Consider the following 24,544-nt stretch of genomic DNA (forward strand, 5'->3'; position numbering starts at 1 on the left):
CCGCTCCCGCGGCATATGGAGGTTCCCAGGCTAGGGGTTGAATCGGAGCTGCAGCCACCGGCCTACGCCAGAGCCACAGCAACGCGGGATCCGAGCCACGTCTGCAACCTACACCACAGCTCACGGCAACGCCGGATCGTCAACCCACTGAGCAAGGGCAGGGACCGAACCCGCAACCTCATGGTTCCTAGTCGGATTCGTTAACCACTGCGCCACGACGGGAACTCCTCAATTTCTGCTGTACAGCATAGTGACCCAGTCATATATAAATATAAATATATATATACACATTCTAAATATAAATGTATATATATATTTAGAAATATAAATATATATAAATATATAACTACTAACCTCAAACTCCCACTCCATCCCCTCTCTCCTCCTCCCTAAATAGACATTCTCCAGAGAAGACATACAGATGGCCAATAGGCACATGAAAAGATGCTCAACACCACTAATTATTAGAGAAATTCAAATCAAAACTCCAGTAAGGTACCACCTCACACCGGTCAGAATGGCCATCATTAATAAATTTGCAAATAACAAATGCTGGAGAGGGCGTGGAGAATAGGGAACCCTCCTACACTGTTGGTGGGAATGTAAACTGGAATGACCACTATGGAAAACAGTATGGAGGTTCCTCAGAAAACTACAGAACTGCCATATGATCCAGCAATCCTACTCTTGGGCATCTACCAGACAAAACTTTCTTTCAAGAAGATATATGCACGCCAGCGTTCATCGTAGCACTATTCACAATAGCCAAGACATGGAAACAACCTCAATGTCCATTAACAGAGGAATGGACTAAGAAGATGCAGTACATGTATACAATAGAATATTACTCTGCCATGAAAAAGAATAAAAATCTGTAGCAACATAGATGAACCTAGAGATTTTCATACTAAGTGAAGTAAGTCAGAAAGAGAAAACAAATACCATGTGATATCACTTATATGTGGAATCCAAAATACGGCCCACATGAACCTATCTGCAGAACAGAAAGGGAGCCTTTATCCTGCCCTGCTGCTGGATGAGCCTGGCTCACCAGTGTCAAAGTCAGATGGGAGCCCCCTGGGGGGCCAGGCACTCACCGTGGAACCAGGGAGCGATGCTGTCTGAGGTCGCCAGGTAGCCTGCCCGCAGGGGCAGCTGTTCCTCCCGGAACCAGCGCACGATGTCCTCCTGGGCAGAGCTGGACTCCGTCCTCATCACTCCCTGGTTTCTGTCATTTGTAAAAGTTTTCTAAGTTAAACTAATATGAAAATAATGCTTTCAAAGATCACACACACACACACACACACACACACACACTCACACACAGGCCTGAAGATCTGATCACATGGGCTGAGCCCATGGGGTGGGACCCTGCACGGCCATCACACTGTGCCTCCAGGACAGGGGACAGGAGGGTACAGATCTGTCACCTGCCCTTCTGGTCCCATAGGCTAGTCATGGGTGTGAGCCACTGCTATGTTAACATACAGATTTTAATGTATCTTCACTATGAATTAGAAGCTCCATTAACTCTCAACTACAGTTGAGAAAATCAGCATTAAAAAGTGAAATACGGAGTTCCTGTTGTGGCTCAGTGGTTAACCAATCTGACTAGGAATGATGAGGTTGTGGGTTCGATCCCTGACCTCACTTAGTGGGTTAAGGAACCAGTGAGCTGTGGTGTAGGTAGCAGACACAGCTCGGATCCCGAGTTGCTGTGGCTTTGGCATAGGCCAGCGGCTACAGCTCCAATTAGACCCCTAGCCCGGGAACCTCCATATGCCACGCGTGTGGCCCTAGAAAAGACCAAAAAAAAGGAAAAAAAAAAAGAAATACACCCCAGCACAAATTTCCTGAAAAGCATGTACTTGCAAGCAGAAGAAACCAACTGTGATAACATAAACTTCCTTCCTAACGCTTCCATCATTCAATTTCCTCTTTTTTTAGGGCCGCACTCATAGCATATGGAAGTTCCCAGTCTAAGTGCTGAATCAGAGCTGCAGCTGCTGGCCTACACCACAGCCACAGCAACAAGGGATCCAAGCTGTGACCTACACCACAGCTCATGGCAATGCCGGATCCTTAACCCACTGAGCAAGGCCAGGGATTGAACCCACATCCTCATGGGTACTAGCTGGGTTCGTTTCTGCTGATTCACAAGCAGAAGTCCCCCTCCTCTTCCTTTCTGAACTAAGCTCCTTTACTTGATTCCTTCTGTCCCACACTTTGAAGAGGCTTAGTTCTGCTAAAAGGCTGTCTCAGAAATAGAAAGGAAAGAACAGAGTTTGAAGACTGATAAGAGAAAGATACAGGCAGCAGCAGGGTTTTGAAATAAATTTAGTAGCAGAACTTAAGTTCTGGGATGTCAGTCATTTTCCAGTACAAAAAGTAACACTGCAGGAGTTTCTGTTGTGGCTCAGTGGGTTAAGAACCTGACTAGTGTCCATGAGGATGCAGGTTCCATCCCTAGCCTCATTCGGTGGGTTAAGGATCTGGTGTTGCCACAAGCTGCAGTGAAGATCACAGATACAGCTCGGATCCCATGTTGCCATGGCTGTGGTGTAGGCTGGCAGCTCAGCTCCAATTCGACCCCTGGCATGGGAACTTCCATATGTGGGGGTTCGGTCCTAAAAGAGGAAAAAAAAAACAACAAAAAAGCATCACTGCAGTGTAATAAAAGTATTTTTCAAATCCCAGGTCCACTAATTCTGGGCAGAATTCAATGTAAAAACGAGTCCGGATGAGCTACTAGAATATCTGTTCAAGGAAATTACATAGGCCTTGTATGTTTCTTATGGTTACGCATGCCACCGAGTTACATGGGACGTCATGTCAGGTGTACAGGTCGTGTATACACACGTTCAGATGTACACAGCATTTGGGAGCACAGAGCCTGTAATGCTTGACTTTTCAGGGGAGCAGACACTGCACACACATGAGGCTGCATGTTAAGTTCTCACACTATCTTTCAGGTTAGGGTCTTTGCTTCGGGAAATCTTTGGAGATCAAGCACAAACTCCCAGGACAGCCCATGGCTGTCTGTCCCTGGGCTGGCTCCTTGCTGACCTTGGCTGTCCGTCCCTGTTTGAAGCCCCACCCCTGAAAGCAACCGGTCTGGCCACCTCACAAAAACACTTCATGAGAGTGTCTTAAGTTGGAAAAAATGAGCTAACCCAGCTTCAAACAAGAGTCACCCTCATTAAAGGCCACCTTCGTTGCTGTCAGTCACACAGGCCATGCTCTAAAAATACTGTGAGCGCAGGCATGTTATAAGTGGTCATATTCCTGCCCTTGGCGGAGCCTGGAGGGGCCACGCAGCCCGAGGGGACCCATGTCCAGACACAGTGACGGGTCAGGCGCGTGGGAGGGGGTCCGTGGAGGCACTCCCGCTCTGTGGCCCGGTCACAGCCCGGTAGGGCCTTTCCTCTTTTGTTGTCCTTAAGGAAAAAAATCATCCCCCAAACGGCCACTCTTTAGAACATGGTCATTTAGTGCTGGTCCCCAAGTCCCCAAATGGAACCTTTCAGATGAGTTAAGTGGAAATAATCACAGCAGAGGAAAGGGCCCACCCCCGCCTTCCTCTGAGGTCATAATCACTGTTAGGAAAACACTCTGAAGATAATAACTACTGACCCCAGCAAAGGGAGATCTTTGCTTTTGTTTTTCCATACTCTGAACAGAGAAAGATTTTTAGGTTTTATTTCAGAAGACAAGGCTTTAGGGGAGTTCCTGTTGTGACTCAGCAGTAACAAACCCGACTGGTATCCATGAGGATGCAGGTTCGATCTCTGCCCTTGCTTGGTGGATTAAGGATCCAGTGTTGCAGTGAGCTGTGGTGTAGGTCACAGACACAGCTTGGATCCCGAGTTGCTATGGCTGTGGTGTAGGCCAGTAGCTACAGCTCCGATTCAACCCCTAGCCTAGGAACTTCCATATGCCTCAGGTGCTGCCCTAAAAAGACAAAAAAAAAAAAAAAAAAAAAAAAAAAGACAACGATTTAGTTGTGTTTCATTGAATCAATATTTGATTTCTCCTGGTAATTTTATTTTTATTGTATTTTATTTTACTTTTTAGGGCCGCACCCGTGGCACATGGAGGTTCCCAGGCTAGGGGTCTAATCGGAGTTACAGCTGCCGGCCTACACCACAGCCACAGCAATGCCAGATCCGAGCTGCATCTGCGACCTACACCACAGCTCACGGCAACACCAGATCCTGAACCCACTGAGCGAGGCCAGGGATCGAACCCACAACCTCATGGTTCCTAGTTGGATTCGTTTCCACTGCACCATGAAGGGAACTCCTCTCCTGGTTATTTTAAATATCATCTTTCTATATACCAGAATATGAAAAAAAAAATCACATAATATCAAGGAGAAAATCATAATCAGTCGGCATAGGGCTGGGGCTTTGTGCTGTGATATCACTGTATATTTCCTCAGGGATTTTCCAAAACCAATTGTTCTGACTGATTCCCACACGGCCTAGGAGGCAAAAGTACCGTCGTCACCAAATGACACGTTGATTCAAAACAAGAACATTTCCAAGAAAGAAAATTATTATCACAAAAAATAAGACATAAAAAAATAAATAAAAAGTTAATTGGCTGGAGTTCCCATCATGGCTCAGTGATAACGAACCCGACTGGTATCCATGAGGACACAGGTTCGATCCCTGGCCTCAATGAGTGGGTTAAGGATCCGGCGTTGTCGTGAGCTGTGGTGTAGGTCACAGACACGGCTCAGATCTGGTGTTGCTGTGGTTGTCGTGCAGGCTGGTAGCTGTAGCTCTGATTCTACCCCTCGTCTGGAAATCTGGAAACTTTCATATGCTGCAGATGAGACCTTAAAAAAAGAAAAAAAAAAAAGTTAATTTTGAAAAGCCAGGAAAAGGAAAAAAAAGGGAAGAATACTTCTAATTCTCAACCCATGAGCTTGGCTCTGTAGCGCAGAATGAGAATTACCATCAAAGCTTTAATCCTGAGCCATGGAAAGGTAGCTCTGCTGATGACATGACAGCCAGCAAGCCCTGGGTCCTCCTGTCACGACTCCCTCCCATTGCTGGCTGCTCCCTCCCATTGCTCCCTCCCATTGCTGGCTCCCTCCCACTTGGGGTTGGGCCAAGCTGGAGGCAAGGAATTCATTGACCTCACTGGGCATCTTCAGAAAGTTATTGTCTATGTGAAGGGCAGTGACAGTGGGGTGTTGTACAGACGAAAAGGGATGAAGGCCTGACCAGGTGCCTCCGTGGTGGGGCTGGTTTGAATGGCACCAGCAGACAGCTGGTCCTCACTCCCCATGCAGCCACTTCACTGCTGATGCTGAAAGCCACCTGCCCAAGTGGCTCCTTACCTGAGGGGTCTGTGGGGTTGTCCGGTTGGGCTCAGGAACTGAGGCTTGGGTGGAAGCGGGGGCCTCCTGGGTTTCTGGGGGCCTCCTGGGGGGCTCTGCGGCCCCTCGCTGCCTCTCCCTCTTTGAGACAGCCTCTTGTAGTCTTCCCTCGCCTGTTTGGCCAGGGAGCGCCTCCTCTCATCAGCTGCTTTGGATTTTCGCACTAGGAAAACAGCGAAAGGTTTGAGAAAAGCCCTCCTCAGCCCACAGAGGTGTCTGGAGGAATCAGCACCGCAGACGCTGGCTCTGGGCTCACTGACTCCTCTGGTGACAACCAACAAGCACTGTTGATGTCTGTCACTCTGGGGGGTGTGGGGTCCAGGGCAGATTCCTCTCTTTCTATGGGAGCTTGTGGCCTTCTGAGAGGAAGAGAAAGAGGAGGAGGAAGGGACGCAAGAGGACAGGAGAACCACGTGCTCGAGAATTCCCTGCAGTGGCCAAGACTGTGGATGAGACCCAGCCTGTGTGAGCGTCCAGCCAGGGGCTCTTGGAATAATAAGCAGTAATGCTACATCCCCACACTCGTGCCCCGGGTCACTAGCAGAGACTGGGAACCCCTCAGTGGCTCATGGCTGTGGAGATGCTGGAAGGGCGGTGAGGCCACGCTCAGAGCCCACTGGTTGAGGCTCCGAGCCTCCCAGACCAAACATAACAATTCTTAGAGTTCCTTTGTGGCTCAACGGGTTAAGAACTCAGTGCTGTCACTGCAGAAGCTCGGACTGCTCTTATGGCGCAGGTTTGATCCCTGGTCTGTGGAACTTCCACTTGCCTCAGACACAGCCAAAAAAAAAAAAAGATTCTTAGGCAGACCCAGCCAGCCTCTGCAGGTACATAAACATGTCCCAAGTCTGCCTTTTATGGTTACTTTGTAAAATAGAGGGCTGTTTGTTTTGCTGGTTTTGTTTCAGCAGCCAAACAAAGAAGGACACTAATGTGGGGATTTAAGAATATTTTTCTTTGTCTTTTTAGGGCCACACCTGCAGCATATGGAGGTTCCCAGGCCAGCGGCCGAATCAGAGCCACAGCTGCTGGCCAATGCCACAGCCACAGCAATGCCAGATCTGAATCATGTCTGTGACCAAAACCGAAGTTTATGGCAATGCCAGATCCTTAACCCACTGAGCAAGGCCAGGGATCAAACCCAGATCCTCATGGATACTAGTTGGGTTCATTACCACTGAGACACAACAGGAACTCCTAAAAATAAGTTTTACTGAGTGCATTTGCGCATCAGGCCAATTATTGGTCAGAACCTGTTATGTATGACTTCAAAGAAATGTCCCCCTATTGTTCCGTTACACTAGGATTTCATTGCACAGAAGTGATTGGATCTTGTCAACATTTTCATTTCACAAAAAGTGCCATTTTAATGGTTTTCAATGTAGTGGAATTCCCAACAATCTGCGAACACGGCTGCCTGTTCTCCTCCTCCAGCTGCCTACAGTGATGGCTGGGCAGTTACGGCTCCCATGTCCAAGTCGGATGGAAACCCTAATCCTGTTTCAGGCCTGAATCCTCCCAGCATCCTCACGCATGCTCGGTTCTGTCTTCCTTTGCGCTGGCCTCTCCCCAAGGGGGCTATCTCTGGGCAGCACTAACTCAGGAGTCAGGGCTGGACCACAGACTTGGGAGGGATGCTGACACACCCAGCCTGTCATCCCTGTGTTTGGATTACAGAGTTAAGATGGGTTCACTGTTGAAAGTTGAGGAAAAGACAGAAAAACAACCTCGGATCCTGCCTCTCTAAGAAGGCAAATGTCAGCATGTTCACCTTCCACTTCTTTTCCTTCATATACTTGGACATTTTTAAGTGGGGACATTTTCATACTATTTTAAAATGATTTTTCTTCTCCAAGCTAAAAAAGATATAAACATGTCCTAAGGACATTAAACATTCTTCCAAAATGTTTCTTCATAGCTGAATATCATTCCATCACATAGATGAGTTGTCATTTTGATGCTCCAAAGATGAATTGAGACCTTTCTGCAGTGGCTCATAGCCTATGAGTAATAATTTAGTGTTAAAACATATCTCAACAACCACTTGAAGTGCTTCTTAGATTGCTCATCTTATTAAGTGCACAGACAGGCTTAGCATGTGGTGTCATGGAGGCTTCTGGATACTTACAAGAGGCCTGCCACTCCGAATCTTCCTTCCAGTTCTTGTAAATCTGCTTAGTTCTCTCTTCATCTATTTGTTTTATTTCTTCATCTTGTGTTTTCTTCATGGACTCTTTCTTCTGTTTTAAAAAACAAAAGGAAGCACTGGTGAAGGACTCCAATAGTTTCCTCCCAGGAGACAGGCACTAGGCATGATATTGGCACAAGAACAGGCATACAGTCAATAGAATAGAACAGAGAGCCCAAAAATGAAAACACAACCTTACAAAATCTATGGGATACAGCAAAAGGAGTCCTAGGAGGGAAGTTCATAGTGATACAGGCCTTCCTCAAGAAACAAGAAAAATCTCAAATGAACAACCCAACCTACTACCTAAAAGAATGTGAAAAAGAAGACCAACAACCAAAGCCCAGTTAACAGAAGGAAGGAAATAACAAAGATCAGAAAGAAAATAAATAAAACAGAGATCCAAAAAATTAGAAATAATCAGTAACATCAAGAGCTGGTTTTTTGAAAAGATAAACAAAACTGACAAACCTCTAGCCAGGCTCACAAAGAAGAAAAGATAGGGGACCCAGATAAATGAAATAGGAAATTAAAGAGGAGAAATCACAACTAATATAAACACAAAAAATATTAAGGGAATACCACAAACAGTTATATGCCAACAAATTGGACAATCTAGAAGAAATGGACAAGTTTCTAGAAACATACAGCCCACCAAAACTGAGTCAAGAATAAATAGATAATTTGAACACACTGATCACTAGAAGCAAAATAGTATCTGTAATTAAAAAAAAAAAACTCACTACACACAAAAGTCCAAGACCAAATGGCTTCACTGGGGGATTCTACCAAACATACAAAGGAGAACTTATACCTATACTTCTCAAATTATTTCAAAAAGTCAAAAGAGGGGGGAATACTCCCAAATTCATTCTATGAAGCCACCATTATCTTGATATCAAAACCAGACAAAGACACTACAAAAAAAATTACAGGCCAATATCTTTGATGACTATGGGTGCAAAAATCCTTAATGAAATATTAGCTAACTGAATCTAACAACAACACATAAAAACTACTAGAACTAATACATGAATTCAGCAAGGTAGCAGGACACAAGATTAATGTACATAATCATGTTGCATTTCTTTAAACTAATAATCAAATACTAGAAAGTTAAAAAAAAATCCCATTTAAAATTGCATCCAAAACAATTAGCTAGGAACAAACTTAACCAAGGAGGTGAAAGACCTATATGTTGAAAACTATAAAACGCTAATAAAGGAAACTGAAAATGATTCAAAGAAATAGTAAGATATCCCATGGTCTTGAAATGGAAGAATTAAGATTGTTAAAGTGGCCCTACTACCCAGAGCAATCTACAGATTTAATGCAATTCCTATCAAAATACCCATGACATTTTTTCACAGAGCTAGAACAAATAATCCTAAAATTTATATGGAACAGCAAAAGACCTAGAATAGCCAAAGCAATACTGAAGAAAAAGAACATAGCTGGAAGCATAATCTCCCAGGCTTCAGACTGTACTACAAAGCTACAGTACCTGAAACAGCATGGTACTGGGACCAAAACAGACCTATATATCAATAGAACAGAATAGAGAATGCAAAAATAAATTAATGCACTTATGGTTAATTAATCTACAAAAAAGGAGGAAAGAATATACAATGGAGAAAAGAAAATCTCTTCAACAAGTCATGTTGGACAGCTGCGTGTAAATCAATGATATTAGAACACTCCCTTATACTATATACAAAAATAAACTCAAAATGACTTGATGACCTAAATATAAGGCATGAAACCATAAAACTCCTAGAAGAGAACTCAGGCAAAACATTCTCTGGCATAAATTTTGACAATATTTTCTTAGATCAGTCTCCCAAGGCAAAAGAAATAAAAGCAAAAAAAAAGTGTGACCTAATCACACTTACACATTTTTGCACAGCAAAGGGAGCTATCAACAAAATGAAAAGACAGCCTATGGAATAGGAGGAAATATTTGCAAGTGATGTGAACAACAAGAGGTTAATAGACAAAATATACAAATGGCTCATATAGCTCAATTAAAAAAAAAAAAAAAAAAAACCAAGGCAGAAAACCTCAATAGGCATTTTTTCCAAAGACATATAGATGGCCAACAGGCACATGAAAAGATGCTCAAGGAGTTCCCGTCGTGGCTCAGTGGAAATGAATCCGACTAGGAACCATGAGGTTGCAGGTTCAATCTCTGGCCTCGCTCAGTGGGTTCAGGATCCGGCGTTGCCGTGAGCTGTGGTGTAGGTCGCAGATGTGGCTTGGATCTGGCGTTGCTGTGGCTCTGGCGTAAGCCAGTGGCTACAGCTCCGATTAGACCCCTAGCCTGGGAACCTCCATATGCCGCTGGTGCAGCCCTCAAAATACAAAAAGACAAAAAAAAAAAAAGAAAGAAAGAACAAAGAAAAGATGCTCAACATCACTAATTACTAGATAAATGGAAACCAAAAAAACAATGAGGTACCATCTCACACCAGTTGAAATGGTCATCATGGAAAAGTCAACAAATAACAAATGCTGGAGAGGGTATGGAAAAAAGGGAACCCTCTTACACTGTTGGTGAATGTAAATTGGTGCAGCCACTGTGGAGAACAGGATGGAGGTTCTTTAAAAAAACTAAAAATAGAGCTCCCATGTGACCTAGCAATCCCACTCTGAGCATATATATATATATGGAGAAAACTGTAATTCAAAAAGATACACGCACCACTATGTTCATAGCAGCACTATTTACGACAGCCAAGACATGAAAACAATCTAAGTGCCCATAACAGACAACTGGCTTAAGAAGATGAGGTGTGTGTATATATACGTGTGTGTGTGTGTGTGTGTGTGTGTGTGTGTGTGTGTATAAAATGGACTCTTACTCAGCTATGAAAAAAGTGATGAAATAATGCCATTTTCAGCAACAAGGATGGACCTAGAGATGATCATACTAAGTGAACAAATACCATATGATATCATATTATATGTGGAATCTAAAAATAATACAAATGCATATAAAAACAAATAGAATCACAGACGTAGAAAACAAAATCATGGTTACCAAAGAGGAGAGGGTGGCAGGGAGCAATAAATTTGGAGTATAGGGTTAACAGATGTGTACTACTGTAGATAAAATAGATATAAAACAAGGATTTACTATATAGTACAGGAATTATATTTGATATCTTGTAATAACCTGTAATGGAAAACATAATCTAAAAAAAAAAAATAACTGAATGACTTTGCTGTACACCTGAAACTAACACAACATTGTAAATCAACTATACTTCAATTAAAAAAAAAAAACAGGAAAACCCCCCAAATATCCTTTAAAAACATTCTTTTTGAGAAGGGAAAATACAGAATAAGAAACCTGAGTCTTTCTTAAAAGGGGATTTATTTATTTATTTATTTTGGTCTTTTTTGCCTTTTCTGGGGCCATTCCTGTGGCATATGGAGGTTCCTAGAACAGAGGTCTAATAGGAGCTGTAGCCACTGGCCTACGCCAGAGCCACAGCAACGTGGGATCCGAGCAGCATCTGCAACCTACACCACAGCTCATGGCAATGCCAGATCCTGAACCCACTGAGCCAGGCCAGGGATTGAACCCACAACCTCATGGTTCCTAGTCGGATTCGTTAACCACTGAGCCACGACGGGGACTCCAAAAGGGGAATTTTTTAATTGAAGTATAGTGGACTTACATTATTTATGGTAAATATATATATATATCTAAAATGTAAAAATTAACATTTTTAACATTTTTTAAAACTGGTAAAATATTCATAACACTAAGTTTACCATCTTAGCCATCTTGACACATACAGTTCTGTAGCATTAAGTACATTCAAGGGAATTTGATTTTAAGCAGAGAGAAAACCAACACATCAAATCACTTAAAAAGTCATTTGTTGGAGCTCCCACCATGGCACAACGGGATTGGCGGTATTTCAGGAACACTGGGATGTGGGTTCAATCCCCTGCCTGGTACAATGGGTAGAGGATTGGCATTGCCGCAGCTTCAGCTTAGGTGGAGACTGAGGCTCGGATCTGACCCCTGGCCTGAGAGCTCCATATGCCACAGGGCAGCCAAAAAAGAAGAAAAAAGCCCTTTGTTTATTTGAGGATAGCCTTGTGAGTGCTCATGAGAAAAGTGAATTTACAACTTGGTGCACAAGTAAAAGTCTGGTCAACTGGCTGAGGGTCAGGGAAAGACTGGCCTTGCGTCACTCAGCTCCAGAAAAATGATGCTTTTGTTCTTTTGTGTTTTCCTATGGAAAGATAAAGACTTTCTTAGGGTTTAATTATTTCAGTGCAACTAAAATATAAACCTCGATGCTGTGGATTTGGTTTCAATCGCTGCGGCAAGTCATCAATCACGGTTAAGACAGAAGATAGAGATAATTTATAAAATGCACTTCACCTCAGATATAGCGAAACCCCTGCGGTTTGTTTTCACTTTTTTTTTTTTCTTATATTCTTTTCCTGCCTAGAGCTAAGCCCCTCTCTTTTCTCAATATTATAAAAAAACCAAAGAACAACTTTTCGTATTTGAAATAACTGTTAAGATTTGCTATTGCTGGGGTTCCCTGATGGCCTAGCATTTAGAGATCTGTTGTTGTCAGTGCTGTGACTTGGGTTCAATCCCCAGCCTGGGAATTTCTGCATGCCTTGTGCATAGCCAAAAAAAAAAAAAAAATCTGCCATACCCATAGCCTCACTGAAGCTGTTTTTAAGCCTGAAACATATCTAAAGTACTGGTAGAAATTTCTGTGCTTTAACAGAAAAAACTTCAAAGTGGAGATCTGTTTTTCTTTCACATGCATATATATATATATATATATATTTTTTTTTTTTTAAATGTTTCTTTTTACAGCTGCACCTTAAGCATATGGAAGTTCCTGGGCTGAGGTCTAATCAGAGCTACAGCCGAGGTTTATGCCACATCTACAGCAACACCAGATCTGAGCCACAACTGTGACCTAAAGCACAGCTTACAGCAATGCTGGATCCTTAGTCCACTGATAGAGGCCAGGGACGGAACCTGCATCCTCACACTACGTCAGGTTCTTAACCTGCTGAGCCACAACAGGAACTCCCACATGCATATTTTTAAATGATTTTAAATGATTAGAAGAAATATGGTTATCAAGTTCAACAATGCTATTGTGGATACTGTTGCTTAGGAAAAGCAAGGAGTTTACAAAGTGAGTCTCCTTAAGGAACCACATGACGTAAATAACCATTCAGGCGGGTACTGGTTGCTGAGACGATGCCCCACTGTCTGAGAGCGCTGTGTTTGGTAAGTTCCATGACTTGTTCATCTGCCCTGTGGGCATAGTGAGAAAAGGCGACAAAATTACTGAGTTTCACAGAGTAATAGCAGATGAGATCTGGCCCTGGCTGCCATTCTTATTCAAAGTGGCTGAAACGCGCCAGGATTTGTCCCATTTCGCTAAGGATTCCTCCACAAAATTTACTTTTAGAAAAATCTTTACTAGTTGCTCTTTGCTTTCTCTACATAGAAAACCATCATTTCCTCTTTAGAAGTGTTCTGCTATTCAGGGTGGGAAAATTCTGGTGAAGGCCGGGGAGCAGAGGGTCAGTGGGGCCAAGCTGGACACTGGTCCAGATGCCCAGGGCCAGGGTGGCTCAGCCTTTTTTTTTCTTACATTCTTTCCCTACCTAGAGCTAAGCCCCTCCCTTTTCTCAATATTATAAAAAACCAAACGCTCCCCTCCACTTCCCTCCTCAGCCCCTCACCACATTTACTGACTTCTGTGCCTCCTCCACCAGGTCCAAGAGCTCCTGCCTCTGTGCCCTCATATGTGCTGTTCCCTCTGCCTGGAACATACTTTCCCCCGTCACCTCTCCCTGATTCTTCAGATCTCTGCTCCAATACTGCCTTCTCCCCCCGCCCCAATATCGCCTTCTCATAGCACCCCTCTCTGGCCACCGCTATAAAAACCAACTCTCCAGAGAAGACAGGTGGTGGGGGGTGGGAGGGATGGACTGGGGGTTTGGGACTGGCATATGCACACTGAGGTATACAGAATGCTTGGCCAACAGGGATCTGCTCTAGAGCACAGGGAACTCTACCCAATATTCTGTGATAATCTATATGGGAAAAGAATCTGGAAAAGAGTGGATGTGTGTACATGTATCACTGAATCACTTTGTTGTGCAGCAGAAATTATCATAACATTTCTGTAAAATCAACTATACTTCAAAAAAACTTTAAAAATGAAAAAAATAAAACCAACCCAGCTCCCACTCTCTGCACATTCTCAGTTCCTCAATCCTGCACCTTTTTCCTCCAGGGCTCTTAGGACTGCCTGACGTCACACAGACTGATCATCTGTTTCCCCATTATACGGCGCCCAAAGACTTTGCTTTGTTACTGTGTCGCCAGCACCCACAGCAGAGCCTGGCACACAGGAGGGACCCAACACAAGCTATCTGGAGGAACAACCAGATCTTCTGTCCTCACCTGTCCTCACTTACAACAACGTAATGCCAGGGAGTTCCTGCTGTGCCTCAGTGGGTTATGAACCCAACTAGCATCCATGAGGATGCAGGCTCGATCCCTGGCCTCACTCAGTGGGTTAAGGATCCATCTGATGTTGCCATGAGCTGTGGTGTAGGTCACAGACGCAGCTTGGATCTGGTGTTGCTGTGGCTGTGGTGTAGGCTGGCAGCTGCAACTCTGATTAGACCCCTAGCCTGGGAACTTCCACACAGGTATGGACCTAAAAAAACAAACAAACTAAAAAATGACATAATGGCATCAGGGTAGTGTTACTGGAAAGTTCCTTTAGAGACTCTATTGCTGATATTTTAGAAAGAGGCACATATTCCATCAGCAGGAGGACACCAGGCCCATACCACCAAACTTCCCCCAATTTAAGTCTCAGACCTGCTAGCTCTCCAGCTCAGGTCAGCCCTACAGAGGAGTCAAGGAGTCGGTCACACCGTCCACAGGAACCCGGGCTGCGTCCAGCATAGCCTCCATCCCAGCCTGCGGCCACCAGAACCTTCTTTTTACAGCTTCATCTCTTACTCCACTTTTTCAGACCTTCTGTTGCTCAAACCCTAAGCGGTCTCCAGTCTCTGCCACAGTTACTGTGAGCAGTGGATAGAGAAATGCAGCAGGATGAGGGAGTGAGAGGCTCTATCTGGATAGACCAGGAGATTCCAGGCTTGGGAGGCCCTGGAATCCCTTTGTGATGTGTAGGCCCTGTGGGAGGCCCCACGCATCACAAAGGGACAGGCCCAGAAAACAGTGGGCACCCAGGCACTTAATCTGAATTCACTATTTCTGCCAAGTTTCTTCTTTCTTTCTCTCTTTCTTTCTTTCTTCCTTTTTTTTTTTTTTCTATGGCCACAACTGCAGCATTTAGAAATTCCCAGGCTAGGTACTGAATTGGAGCTGCAGCTGCCGGCTTATGCCACAGCCATGCCAGATCTGAGCCACATCTGCAACCCACACTGCAGCTCTTGGCAATGCCGGGTCCTTAACCCATGGAACGAGGCCAGGGATCAAACCCACATCCTCATGGACACTATGTTGGGTTCCTAACCCACTAAGCCACAATGGGAACTCCAATTTTTGCCAAGTTTCATGCTTCATCTATCTCTCTCTGGAATCGGGCTCCCTCAGCATGCGCAGCAGCCCAGGCACTGTCTCTGCTTCAGATCTTCAGGGAGGAGCTGAGCAGATAGGCCTTGGCATCTGTCCTTTCCATGATACTCGAGACCCTTCCAGCTCTAGATAAACAGGTAAAGATGAACAGCCACGTTCACAAGCCTTTCGAAGACAGAGCTCACATTCCACCGCTGGGTTTCACTTGTGAGACTAATAAACCAATCTCTGAAACATTACTGGAAACGGCCATGCATTTAGCCCCCGGAGATGGATTGTGGGCTTTTACCTGGAGAAATCCATATTCCTTCATCCGACTGATGGAATCTGCCAACATTTGTTGAATATTTCTTGAGGAACTGGAGGGTGACTAGAAATGAAACACATTTTATGCCATTTAGAGCTGCAATGTGATTTCAGATGTTGGTGCTTACTTTGTGTTAACGTTCCCTTTAAGCTGTCCCCATCCCCACACCTGGATCCAGCCAAGCTTCCCACCAGCATGTGGGGTCCCTGAGCCAATCCTGAGGACACGGCAAACGCGTGAATTCCTGCCCAGGAGCTGGGAGCTGGGGGTCTGCACGTGTCCTGTTCCCAGGACCCCTGGGATGACCTTAAGCATCGACATCACTCTTTAATTTCAATTCTCTTCTTCCTCTTTCTCTTTTTCTTCTTTTTGGGGGCCACACCTGTTGCACATGGAAGTTTCCAGACTAGGGGTCAAATCAGAGCTGTGGCTGCCAGCCTACACCACAGCCACAGCAATGCAGGATCGAAGCCGAGTCTGTGACCTACACAACAGCTCACGGCAACGCTGGACCCTCAACCCACTGAGTAAGGCCAGTGATCGAACCTGTGCTCCCATGGATCCTAGTCGGGTTTGAGTTCATTAACTGCTGAGCCACAAGGGGAACTCCTGAGGTCTTTTTTTGATTATGGGAGTCCGGTTAGTGCTGATTCCACTGATGGCTGCTGGTCCAAGGAGCCTGTTAGGAACAGGCTCTATGTCTGGGCCTTAGTGAGTATTACCTGCATTCTCCACAAGCTCACTGATGGACAGGCAACACGCCTATTTCCAGAAGACACTGATTCTCAGAATTTCCACTGCAGCTCAGTGGGTTAAGAACCCGATATAGTCCCTGTGAGGATGCAGGTTTGATCCCTGGCCTCGCTCAGCGGGTTAAAGGATCCAGTGTTGCCGTGAGCTGCAGTATAGGTCACAAATGTGGCTCAGATCCTGCGTTGCTGTGGCTGTTGCACAGGCGGCATTTGCAACTCTGATTGGACCCCTAGCCTGGGAACTTCCATATGCCGTGGGTGCAGCCCTAAAAAAAAAAAAGAAAAGAAAACAGCAGTAGGGGAGTATCCAAATTAAATGATAGTTTTAGACCACAAAGAAACATTTAAAAGCTCACAAGAGAGGCTCGTATTAAGCATAAAATGACCACCTTTCGTCCTGTCCACATAAATTTTAAGAAAAAGAGAAAGTGACTTGCTTACAGGTCCATCAGAGCCATAAAAAGAAAAAGAAAAAAGAAACCAAACCTCAGAGGCTCGCTGACACCATGCAGCTGGCCCGTGCCAGAGTTTATGATTTTTGCATTTAAAAAAACCACACTATGCCAACAGTGTAAGGACAGGAAAATGAGGTCTAAGGATTTCTTTTTGTTGTTGTTGTTGTTGTTTTTGGAACCTCCAGGGCTGCACCTGCAGCATATGGAGGTTCCCAGGCTAGAGGTCAAATTGGAGCTGTAGCTGCCAGCCTACACCACAGCCACAACAATGGAGGATCTAAGCCTCATCTTCGACCTGCAGCACAGCTCAAGGCAATACTGGACCCTTAACCCACTGAGTGAGGCCAGGAATTGAACCCGCCCCGTGTCCTCATGGATACTAGTCGGGTTTGCTGACCACTGAGCCACGACAGGAACTCCAGGTGTAAGGATTCCTTATACCTGTTACTTGGCAAAGTCACGAATCTTATAGGTTTCACCACTGTTACCTGCCATATTCTGTCTCATTTTCCCCTTATTTTAATATTATAAAAGGATATGTAGCTGCTATGCATCTAAGACAAAACAATACAGTAACCAACTCCTCTGTTTGTGAGCAGAGTGGAGCTCTTCCTACAGGTTGTGCCAAGTCTGTTCAAAAGTCCAACATGGCTTTGAAGGGCTTCGGTGTGTGGCCTCCGAATACATTTCCACCAGAAGAAGTGTGAGCTTTAAAAACAGGCTCTCTCTCCCTTCCCTCAATGATGTCAGATCTGAGAGGCACCATTTTGCAAAAAGGATCAGTGTCATCTATGTTGACAAAGTGGCAGGTAACTGTGTTCTGCTGAAAGCTCCTCAGATGCTGCAGATGGCGCTGCAGCCCCCGCCTCCCCATGGGTTTGCTGCAGAGGGACCTGGGCCTTTGCCACCAGCAGAGCTTAGGACCAAGCTAAGCTCTTTTTGTCAGCAGCACCTCCCCCATGATCAGACTTTGTGTGTGTGTGTGTCTTTCTTTTTTTTTTTTTTTTTTTAGGGCCACATCTCTGGGTACATGCAAGTTCCCAGGCTAGGGGTCGAATCGAGCTGTAGCTGCCACCTACGCTACAGCCACTCGGGATCCAAGCCATGTCTGTGACCTATACCACAGCTCATGGCAACACCGGATCCTTAACCCACTGAGGGACGAGGGCAGAGATCTAAATCACATCCTCATGGATACTAGTTGGATTCATTACTGCTGAGCCATGGCGGGAATTCCAGCCTTAAACCCTTGAAAAGCTCTTAGTTGTTTCCTGAATTAGCGTCAGGCTACAAACATGTGTCTTCTAACCCATATATTCTGGAACATGGTCTACTTTGTCAAACACTTTCGCCCATCTCTTGCCAACTGTTGTCATCTACATGGGCACAACACCTAAAACATACTCTATGGTTATTCTTTGTTCTTTAGAGTTAGCCCTTCCATTGACCTATCCATCTCATGGACACACATAACATTTTCTCACCACTTCCTTTTTCATTTTTTAATTTTTTTTTCTTTTTACCGGCTGCACCTGCAGCATGTGGAAGTGCAGGCAAGGGGCTAAATCAGAACCACAGCTGCCAGCTGTGCCATAGCCATAGCAACGCCAGATCTGAGCTGTACCTGCGACCTTGCAACAACGTCAGATCCTTAACCCATTAAGCGAGGCCAGCATCCAACCCACATCCACACAACATTGTGTCCTTAACCCACTGAGCCACAACAGGAACTCCACCACTTGCTTTTTCAAAAATTACTCTCTGAATTTTTCCTATCATTGTCGTGTGCCCTTTCTTATGGCATTTTCAACAGGCTCACTGCTTCTGCACTTGTCAGATACTACGCAGTTATTGATATTCTAAATATAACTCAAATGTGAGCACAGACACAGGAATCAGACAATGAGAAGGACCTGATGCCCAAACTAAGGGACCTCTGTGACCATTACCGCCACCTACTGGTGCCAGTCAGAGATGGCATCCTTTCTTTGAAGTTTTAGGTTTGTTTTCATTGCACGAAAGCTCACAAGTTGGTTCTTGAGTAGAAGAGTTCTAGCATAAATAATTGATTAGTTTAACAACCACCCCAGAGATCAATGCTCTATTCAAATCCTTCCATATGTCTAAAACGATTCATACACACTAAGAGACACATTTACAAAGATTCGTTCTTATCCCAAAGCATTAAAATAATGTGACATTAATCAAGACTTGTGCAGGGAGTTCACGTTGTGGCTCAGCTGGTTAAAAACCCAACATACCCAAGAAATAGCAACAACAACAACAACAACAACAACAAAGACAAAAAGACAAAAAAAATTAAAAAAAAGGAGTTCCCGTTGTGGCGCAGTGGTCAACGAATCCGACTAGGAACCATGTGGTTGCGGGTTCGGTCCCTGCCCTTGCTCAGTGGGTTAACGATCCGGCGTTGCCGTGAGCTGTGGTGTAGGTTGCAGACACGGCTCAGATCCCGCGTTGCTGTGGCTCTGGCGTAGGCCGTTGGCTACAGCTCCGATTCAACCCCTAGCCTGGGAACCTCCATATGCCGCGGGAGCCGCCCAAGAAATAGCAACAACAACAACAACAACAAAGACAAAGACAAAAAGACAAAAAAAAAAAATAAAAACCCAACATAGTGTCCATGAGGATGAAGGTTCGCTCCCTGGCCTCGCTCAGTGGGTTGAGGATCCAGTATTACCACCAGTTGCAACGCAGGTTGCAGATTCCGCTCAGATCTGGTGTTGCTGTGGCTGTGGCATAGGCCAGCAGCTGCAGCTCTGATTTGTACCCTAGCCTGGGAACTTCTGTGTGTCGCAGGTGTGGCCTTAAAAAGAAGGGGAAAAAAAGACTTGTGTAGAGCAGGTTCACTCAGATACACTTGCCTGTTTACAAATCCATGAAACACATCAAGTACAAGGTCATAGCCTGAAGGTAGTGTGAGCCAAGAGATGTTCTTTACTAGAAAACAGCTAGATGGTGGCTCAGAAGTAGTGATCCATGATGCCAACAGCACAGGGAAACCCCAGGAATGTCCCCAGCTTAAAGGTGAAGAGGCATCTTGGAGAGGGTGTCATAGCCTCTCCAAAGCTGCCACGCACAGCTTTGTTCCAGGGAACATACGCTTTACTTATTCCAACTTGTAACACCAGAAAGGCTGGAAAACTACTCACCTAACCTGCCAACAAAGCACTTTCATATACCATTTGACCTTTGATCAACACCACAAGGGTGTCAGAGCAAGTATTATCTCTTTGTCAAAAAGGTAAGGCAACCTGTTCATAGGTAGGAAAGCAGAGACTAAAGCCACACCCTCTCCATGACTATGGCCTGCTCCTTCTGCGGGGTGTTCCAGAGAGAACACCTGCACGGAAGCCATGGCAGTCCCCTCCCATCTCTTCAACAGACACTTCTGCAGCTGCTCAAACTCTACAGGTAGAGTTAAAGCAATTGTATCTGCTTCCTTTTTGCTTTAGTTCAAAATAAAAACTGCAGGGAGTTCCCACTGTGGCTCAGCAGGTTAAGAACCTGACATTTCTTGAGGACTCATGTTCAATCCCTGGCCTTGCTCAGGGGGTTAAGGATCTGGTATTGCTGCGAGCTGTGGTGTAAGTTGCAGATGTGGCTTGGATCCGGTGTTTCCATTGCTATGGCTATGATGTAGACCAGCAGCTGCAGCTCTGATTCAACCCCTAGCCTAGGAACTTCCATATGCCGCAGCTGCAGCCGTAAAAGGAAAAACTAACTCACTAAGTAAATAAAAATAAAAACTGCTGTAGAATATTTATGCAAAAGCTCCAAAAAATAAAGGGAAAACTTGGAAGTCAATGACATCAGAAGCTACAGACTTCCTGCAGACACCAAGTCAGAATGGTCACATGTCTGCTCAGCGCAGACTTCAGTCAGTTTAGAAGTGCAGCCCCTCCATACTGACAAAGGATTTAGACACACACACATACGTGTATATGTATATATTGATATATAAAACATATTTATACTACAATATATATAAGTATGTTATGTATCATATATAAATTATCATTGAATTTAGAAGGATGGCAATTCAAATCTACATAAGCAGTGGGTTAACAAAAGACTCTACTAGCAACATGGTGACAAACTGTATTTCCTCCAGAGACTATATGTGTACAAGGATTATTCTGACCATATTCACTTTTTAAAGTGATTTGAAAAGTGATTCATTCTCTCTTCTAACCTAATATTCACTCTGTTTAAAAGTAGGACTGTGCAATCAAACAAATGTCCAGAGCCTTTAATTTCAAATTAAATCCAAAAGCTCCAATAAACACAATATTTTTAGCACTCAATTTTTTTTTATGGTGAAGAAGAAAAAGATGAATTAAGAGGCTAAGATCAAGAGCTTACATTTGAAAACAAATTGCTAGGTTAAGTATTCGCTCATCCTGTTCTTACACTGCTTCAGTTGCATGGTATTCCTTACTAAACCGATGGTCAGAATAAAAGCCTCCATGAGGGCAAAGACCATTTCAGCTTAATTAATTCCCTGTTAACTGGAACCTCAGCAAAGAGAACAGTGACTGGGTAGGACCTCAATAAATAATTGGTGAATGAATGAACACACTCTAAATTCAAGAACACTTTCCATGCACACTACTATATATAAAATAGACGGGTAGTAAGGACCTACTGTACAGCACAGGGTAATCTACTCAATACTCTGTAATAACCTCCATGGGAAAAGACTCTGAAAAGGAATGGATATATGTATATGCATAGCTGATTTACCTTGGTGTACACTTGAAACTAATGTAAATTTGTAAGTCAACGATATTCCACTAAAAATTTTAAAAGAAGTATTCAGTCTAGTTTTAATACTAATAAGAGAGACTGAATGCAAATTCTCCAAAAACCAGTGGTCTGTACACCCATTTTGCTAACCAGGTCGCTGGAATAGTTAGATCATCCTTCTCCCAGCCAGTTTAAATAAAATGGGAATTTCCCTGGAGTTCCTGCTGTGGCGCAATGAGTTAAGAATCTGACTGCAACGGCCTGGGTTGTTGTGGAGGTGCAGTTTCAATTCCTGGCCTGGCACAGTGGGTTAAAGGATCTGGCATTGGCACAGCATCGTAGGTTGCAGTTGCAAGCTCAGATTTAGTCCCTGGACTGGGAATTTCCATTTGTCGTGGGTACGGCCATGAAAAAAGGGGTTGAGGGTAGGGGGTTATTTCCCAATGATGACTGTAACGGTAAGCTTTTGAGCAAACTGGGATCCAGATTTTTTTTTTTTCCCTTTCTAAAATAGTGAGAGAGGCAGGATAATGAAACTATGCTTTTTTGGGCAGCCCTAGAGGCATGTGGAAGTTCCCAGTCCAGGGAATGAATGTGTACCACAGCAGTGACCGAAGCCACAGCAGTGACAACACTGGATCCTTAACCCATTAGCCACCAGGGAACTCTCATGAAACTGTGCTTTGATAAAGTTACCAAGAATAATAACATAGAGAAAGTGGAGCTATTTCCCAAGAATAATAACATAGAAAAAGTGGAGCTACTTTCCAGACTAACAAGATGAAAATGGGACAATTGATTTTCCTGTTGAAAATATGGTGCATGGTCCCTGTGGAGAGATGTTACAGAAACATGAATCAAGACAATGGACTCCAGGGAATCTTTGCCCCATTTCTCTAACATTGTTCTTAGCAAAATCTATGCACAGAGACTTCTGGAGAGCCTGACTTGAAAATGCAGCGGACTCTAACATGATGTGTAATTTTATGACACATCATTTTATTTATTTTTTAATTTAATTTAATTTTACTTTATTTTATTTTAGTCTTTTTAGGGCTGAACCCACGGCATATGGAAGTTCCCAGGCTGGGGTCCAATCAGAGCTGCAACTGCCAGCCTATGCCACAGCCACAGCAACACCAGATCCAAGCCACGTCTGCCACCTACACCACAGCTCACAGCAATGAGCCGGTTAAGTGGCTCCTTAACCCACTGAGCAAGGCCAGGGAATGAACCCACATCCTCATGGCTACTAGTCACGTTCTTAATCCGCTGAGCCACAACAGGAACTCCCAACACATCTTTAAATAATGCATTGTCTTTAGTGTCTGGGTTTATTTTGAGCAGAGCAGAGCATGGAGCTGTCCTGCCGGATGAACACCTGTCCCCTTGCATCACACCTTCCCCACAACTCCTCCAGGCAGTGTGCAAACAGCCGAACAGGTCACTAACACCCTCAGGACATACAATACTCAGAACCGATAAGGGTTGTTAGAGCAAAGGGTTTCAGATGTGAAAGAGTTTCAGAGGCTGCTTTTACATTCTCACCAGGGAGACACCTGATACATGGTCCCCGAAGGAGAGGACCAAGAGAAACAATTGTCAAACGTGAGGGAGAAGGATATAGTCAAAGAGCCTTAAAAACGTGGTTGATGTGGGAAGTCTTGACGTAACAGAAAACAGGAACCTAACACTAAATGATATTAGAATATAGAATTTATATCATGCCTAATACCTGACTAAACACCTTCATATATGTTATTTTATCTAATTCTCACATCCAATCCAGTGATAGGTAGCTACTGAAACTTCCATTTTGTAGACCAGGAAACTGAACCCCAGAGAGGCCAACAGGACCCTGCATTCACAACTCCGGGTTCCGTATTTTTCTTTCCAATGCATTGCTCCCAGTGAATCAGATAACTGAATCATTGCCAACATCACTTGCATCATGCAAAACGATGTTGTGTTACCCACTTCATAACGTACAACCCTCAAGACTAGAACTGTTCTCCTCTTTCGTAATTCACTTTATATTAAGCTTTTAATATAACATATCACTCTTTATTTATATGCTTTTATTTTTTAAATTTTTGTCTTTTAAGTTAAATACATAAAAATATTTTATTTATTTTATTTTTTAAATTTTATGCTCCCATGGCCTATGGAGGTTCCTAGGCTAGGAGTCAAATCGGAGCTGTAGCAGCTGGCCTACACCATAGCCACAGCAACACTGGATCCAACCTACACCACAGCTCATGGCAACACTGGATCCTTAACCCACTGGGCGAGGCCAGGGATCGAACCTGTGACCTCACGAATTCTAGTCAGATTCGTTTCCACTGAGCCATGAGGGGAACTCCCTAAGATATCACTCCTTGAATTGCAACAGCTAGGAGTTCCCTGATGGCTCAGTGGGTTAAAAATCTGGCATTGTCACTGCTGTGGCTCAGGTTGTTGCTGTGGCACCAGTTCAATCCCTGGCCCAGGAACTTCCACAAGCTGTGGGTATGGCCAAAAAATGCAACAGCTAATGGCTTTTAAGGGCTAAGGATTTTGTGATTTTTATATAAATTTTTTTCTCTTCACTGCCACACCTGCTGAGCCACAATGGGAACTCTGATTCTTCTATAAAATTTTATCTTAACAAATTACCATGAAATTTTATTACAGTTACATGAAAACTACTTGGGTAACTATATAGTTGTCCGATTATGACTCTACTCTGAATTAATAAAATGAGCAGAGTTAATTCCTCATCTGTTTTTACCTGGTATATTCAATACTTTACCTCTCACAAAAATAATACTGAAATGCTTCCTCCTAGAAGGGAATATAAGGTTCCTGGTTTAGGGTTTTGCCTCTTTTCTCTCCACATTCAATTCCATCCTCAAAATTCCAGCTTGCAGAGTTCCCCGTTGTGGCTCAGCAGTAATGAACCTGACTAGAATCCATGAGGATACAGGTTTGAGCCCTGGCCTTGCTCAGTGGGTTAAGGATCCGGTGTTGCCATGAGCTGCGGCGGAGGTCGCAGACGCAGCTTGGATCCTGAGTTCCTGTGGCTG

The 24,544-nt window shown here is 44.2% G+C and overlaps 1 protein-coding gene across 1 annotated transcript in view; it reads right to left on the reverse strand.

Moving 5' to 3' along the window:
- LOC100518097 (SH2 domain-containing protein 4A) overlaps window positions 1-24,544 on the reverse strand; it is an 82,076-nt gene that overhangs the window by 24,861 nt on the left and 32,671 nt on the right. The window contains 4 exon segments of the mRNA XM_021077600.1: window positions 1,098-1,228; window positions 5,351-5,552; window positions 7,518-7,629; window positions 15,488-15,568. Coding sequence (XP_020933259.1) covers window positions 1,098-1,228; window positions 5,351-5,552; window positions 7,518-7,629; window positions 15,488-15,568 — 526 coding nt within the window.

This window comes from Sus scrofa, chromosome 17, assembly GCF_000003025.6.
Source record: "Sus scrofa isolate TJ Tabasco breed Duroc chromosome 17, Sscrofa11.1, whole genome shotgun sequence".
Lineage (NCBI taxonomy): Eukaryota > Metazoa > Chordata > Mammalia > Artiodactyla > Suidae > Sus > Sus scrofa.